The sequence below is a fragment of the Cynara cardunculus genome (assembly GCF_001531365.2).
Source record: "Cynara cardunculus var. scolymus isolate 2C chromosome LG 4, CcrdV1, whole genome shotgun sequence".
In the NCBI taxonomy this organism is placed as follows: domain Eukaryota; kingdom Viridiplantae; phylum Streptophyta; class Magnoliopsida; order Asterales; family Asteraceae; genus Cynara; species Cynara cardunculus.
The window spans coordinates 7,196,166-7,200,858 of NC_037531.1; the positions used below are offsets into that span (position 1 = coordinate 7,196,166).

The window sequence follows — 4,693 nt, forward strand, 5'->3', positions numbered from 1 at the left end:
TTAGAACACGTGTCAAGTCTTTAGAGAAAGACTTGTCCTTTACTACAGTGAATAGTACAAAAGCCTATTCATAAGTAGACATCCTTTCACAAAGTTGGTGGGTAGTAGAGTCAACTAATCGGCTCCGTACCGTACTATACCTTAGAAAGGGTATGGATTTGTTCTTTGTGTGTATAAGGACAAGACAAAACAATCGTGCTCAACAAGCTTCTTTTGATTTCTGAATGCTGGAATAACCTGAAGGTCTCTTCAGCATTCTTTGAGGCTTGGGCAGTCTTCACACATAGGTAGACCAGGTTGTTATATGTGATTAGAAATAGCCAACAGAAGACAAGCTTTATAACAACTCATTTGCTTGCTCGACTTGATTTTAAGCTTTGTAAATGGCCAGTTCATTGGAATTATTCTTGATGAATTTGTTGTTAATAACTTTCAGTCAGTTGTGTTGGATTAATAGCTTTGTAAATGGCCAGTTCATTGGAATTATTCTTGATGAATTTGTTGTTAATAACTTTCAGTCAATTTTGTTGTCCATTGAGGGGAAATTGGATATGCAGAGGGATAACTTGATGAGCAAAAAGGAGGGGTTTTTGCCAAATATGGAGTTTGAACAAGACCATGTTCAGATTCTTGATGCATTGATGCCTCTGTATTTGAATAATCAAATCTTGAGGACATTACAGGAGTCATTAGCAAGTGAGCTTGCTGCTAGGATGAATGCAATGAGCAACACTACTGATAACGCGATTGATTTGAAGAAGACTCTTTTGAATGCTTATAATCGCCAACGACAGTGTAAGATTACTAGTGAAATACTCGAGATTGTTGCTGGAGTTGAAGCATTTTTGTAGTCTCAAAATTGAATTGTATTGCTTCCTTTTATTGAACTCATGAAAACATTTTTATACTAGTATTTGAATTGCAAATTTGGAATGTTTAGAACCCATAAAGAGGTTTTCCATTGTTTGGAATTCAAATGCTGTTTTGGATTGTTGCTTTCTTCATTTTCTTTAAACGAGTTAGAACAAGTTTGGCATGGTGGAATAAGGTACGGAATGAAAATGGTGATTCCATTTGGATGAAAAGATGATGTTTGTTTGACACTATGGGATGAGAGGAGACTTTCCCTCATGAATCACAGTCATTCAAATCGTCATTTATTCATTTTTCGTGCCTATTGTCCTTTCAATTGTTCAATGGAGTAGATATTGTTTCATCTTTCATTGGATAAATGTGTGGTTTTGGAATAACAATTTGGCAGTTAGATATGTATTTTGGATTAACAAGTTTGGTGGTTAAATATGTATTTTCGATTAACATGTTTGTTGATTAAATATGTATTTTGTATTAATAGGTTTGATGGTTAAATAGGTAGTTTTGAGAAATGAAAGAGATTTGATGACTAAAATAATTACAAAAGAAAATAAAAATCTCAATCCAAATCCTACAAACCAAACATGATTTATAAAGGAATGGATTTCAAATCCAATCCAAATCCTGCAAACCAGACACAAGAATGGATTTTAAATCAAATCCCTCCAAATCCAAATCCCTCCTGCAAATCCAAATTCCTCAGAAACATTTTTGCAAACCAAACGCACCCTAAGGGTCATTAAACTTTCAGAAGATTTTCTCAAACTTAAAGAAAAACTAAATTTTGGAAAATCTGAAAGAATAAAAGATGAAAAAGAAGTCAGTTTCTACAAAAGAGAGACTGATATTCTCACCGAAGAAAAGGTTGAATTGGTTAAGGAAAAAACTCGCATTGCATCACTAAAAAAATCAGAACAAGAAAAACTTTTGGATCTAAACAAGAGAATGACTAGATATTTAGAAAAGAAGGTAAAAGCCTTGAAAGAATCTGAGGCAGAAAGACTTAATTCAGTGGCTCTTAAAGATTTCTTCCAAAAAGAAAGGAAGATTCTTCATCAGAAGCTTCAAACCAATGAACTCTTAATGAAGAAATACAAAGATGCCCAAGATGTATATGAAAAACTTAATAGACAAAAGGATTACCAAGGAATTGGATTCAATGATCTCGACTCTTTCATCGAGACTAAGAAATCCACCCTTGAATCCACTTTCAAACTTGGATGCGTTCAAAAACCCGACTTTTAAGCAAATTTCAAAAGGGTTAAAGTCGATTGAAAAACCGTTCTTTTAAGACAAAATTTTGAGAATGTGGTATATGAGAGCATCACAGGTCAGAATTCTGATGAAAAGGTTGATGCCCCCAAACCAGAGACCGATGGAAACTGTATGGTTAAACCAGAGCCTCTGGTTATCAATCCTACAAGTTCATCAGCAAGTGTTACCGATGGAACAGAAACTCTTAGTAAGGAACCATCATCTGATGGATCGATGAACAATTCAAGTAATATTGAAAGTTCATCTAAGAAGTCAGAAGCGATGGAACTCCCAACAGATCATTCTGAACCATCAACCTCAGAACCCATCGGTCCCAAAAACATCCATGAAAATTTTAACTTTGAGAAATCTGCAAGAGATTTTCTAGATTTTGAATCTGAAGAAGAAATAATCTGTGAATCACTAGAGATCATTGTGGATAAGAAACCCCTAACTCCAAAAACCCCATTGAAATATGAAATTCCAGAAGCTATGAATTCTTCAGATAAAGGAAAAGGAAAACTGAAAAACGTTAAGTTTGCCAAAGGTACTTCACAAGGCCCAACCCTTCAATCTAAATTCATTAAGTTTACTCCTAAACAGAAACAGAAGTGGCCTGCTTCTGAAAATTCTAACCTGCACTTTTCTTCTCTTTCAGCTAAAAGGAAGAAGCCTCTCCTCAGGAAAGAAGTAAAATCCACGCCTGCCCCTTCAAATAAAAAGTCTGCAATAAATAGGAAGTTTGTAAAAACAACCAATGCTAGGACAGAATCTCACATTCTGTTTTTACTTCTTTTTCCATCGAATAAAAATAAATCTGTTAAACACCCGTGCTCAAAAACTCCTAACTACCAGTGTTTGACTCTTTTACAAAACCTGAGGAATCACATGTTAAATCATTGCTGCATATTTTCTGAGCATGTCTATCATTATAAAAATGTTAAGGCTCATGAAAACATGAAAAATCCCAAGCCTACAAAGGTCAAGGGCGATGGAAATAAACCCAATCCTGCAAAGGCTAAGGGTAATGGAAATCGGCTCAATTCCAATAGGGCTGATGAAAAGAAGAATGTCGTATCCCCGACTAACAAACGTGGACCCACTATGAAATGGGTACCTAAAAACCCTTAACTTGTCTTGCAGGACCAGCATGTGCAACCATGGTATATGGATTCAGGTTGCTCCAGGCACATGACAGGTGATAAAAGTCAGTTGTCCTCCTTCATCGAAAAATCTGGAGACTCTATTACTTTTGGAGACAATAGTAAGGTAACCATCAAGGGATATGACACTTTTATCAAAGGCAACATCTCAATTGATAAAGTGGCTTATGTTGAAGGTTTGAAGCATAATTTACTAAGCATAAGCCATTTCTGCGACAAGGGTCTTGAAGTCAGATTTCGCAAAGGTTTCTGCATCATCGAAACAAAACCCGGCCAAACCATTATCAAGGCGAAGAGAGAAGGAAACCTCTATCTTCTGGACTTTCATTCCTCTGCCTTGTCTCCCATAAGAGTGATGAAAATTGGCTATGGCACCAGAAATTCTCACATCTTAATTTTGATGTCATGAAGAAGTTAGCCAAACAGAAGCTGGTCAGGGGGATTCCTGATCTCAACTTTGAAAAAGACCACCTCTGCTCAGCCTGTGAGATGGGGAAGCTGAAACGGGCCACTCACATAACTAAGTCAGAAACCTCCTGCTCCAAGCCCTTGGACATGATCCACATCGACCTCTGTAGGCCTATCTCCACACAAAGCCTCTCGGGAAAGAAGTACATCCTCGTACTTGTTGATGAATACTCCAGATACACATAGGTTGAATTCGTAAAGAAGAAATCAGATGTTCCTGACCTCCTCATCGGGGTGATGAAAATGCTCCAAGTGCTTCTACAACACAAACTTATCAAGGTTAGAAGTGACAATGGAACAGAACTCTAAAATGCGAAAATTGATGAATATCTCATCAGTGAAGGCATCTCTTAGAACTTTTCAATAGCCAGAACTCCACAGCAAAATGGAGTAGTTGAGTGAAGGAACAGAATCCTAGTGGAAGCAGCAAGGACCATGCTTGCTTCATCTGAGCTACCTATCACCTTCTGGGCCGAAACAATTTCCACTTCATTCTTCATCCAGAACTGATCCATCATTAACAAGAGGCACCAGAAGACACCATATGAACTCATCAACCAACGACGTCCCAATGTCAAATACTTCCATGTCTTTGGGTACAAATGCTTTGTACTCAATGATAGGGAATATCTTGGCAAGTTCGACAAGAAGGCTGATGAAGGAATATTTATGGGTTACTCTCAAACTGCCAAGGCCTACAGAGTGTCCATCAAAAGGACAAAGATCATCATCGAAAGCATCAATGTGTCCTTTGATGATTCTTCACCAATGACCTTTGGAAACAGCAGTTCAGGACTTGGGCTATCAAATAGAGCCTCTGATTCATCACTAAGCAAACCCAATGAATCAGAGTTGGCTCATTTATTTGAAGACATCTTTGAAGAAGAAGAAGTCTCTGGAAAAGCACCCAATAAAGAACCTTCTTCCAGAGCCGA

At 37.3% G+C, this 4,693-nt stretch overlaps 1 protein-coding gene across 1 annotated transcript; it reads left to right on the forward strand.

The window, feature by feature from the left end:
* Positions 1–383: 383 nt before the first annotated feature.
* Positions 384–851, forward strand: LOC112510814 (ATP synthase gamma chain, chloroplastic-like). Its single transcript, XM_025116163.1, has one exon. The coding sequence runs from the start codon at positions 384–386 to the stop codon at positions 849–851; it is 468 nt and encodes a 155-aa protein (XP_024971931.1).
* The last annotated feature ends 3,842 nt before the right edge of the window (positions 852–4,693 follow it).

Excerpts from the sequence above, each read along its gene's own strand:
- LOC112510814 (XM_025116163.1), top strand. The coding sequence starts at position 384 with ATGGCCAGTTCATTGGAATTATTCTTGATGAATTTGTTGTTAATAACT.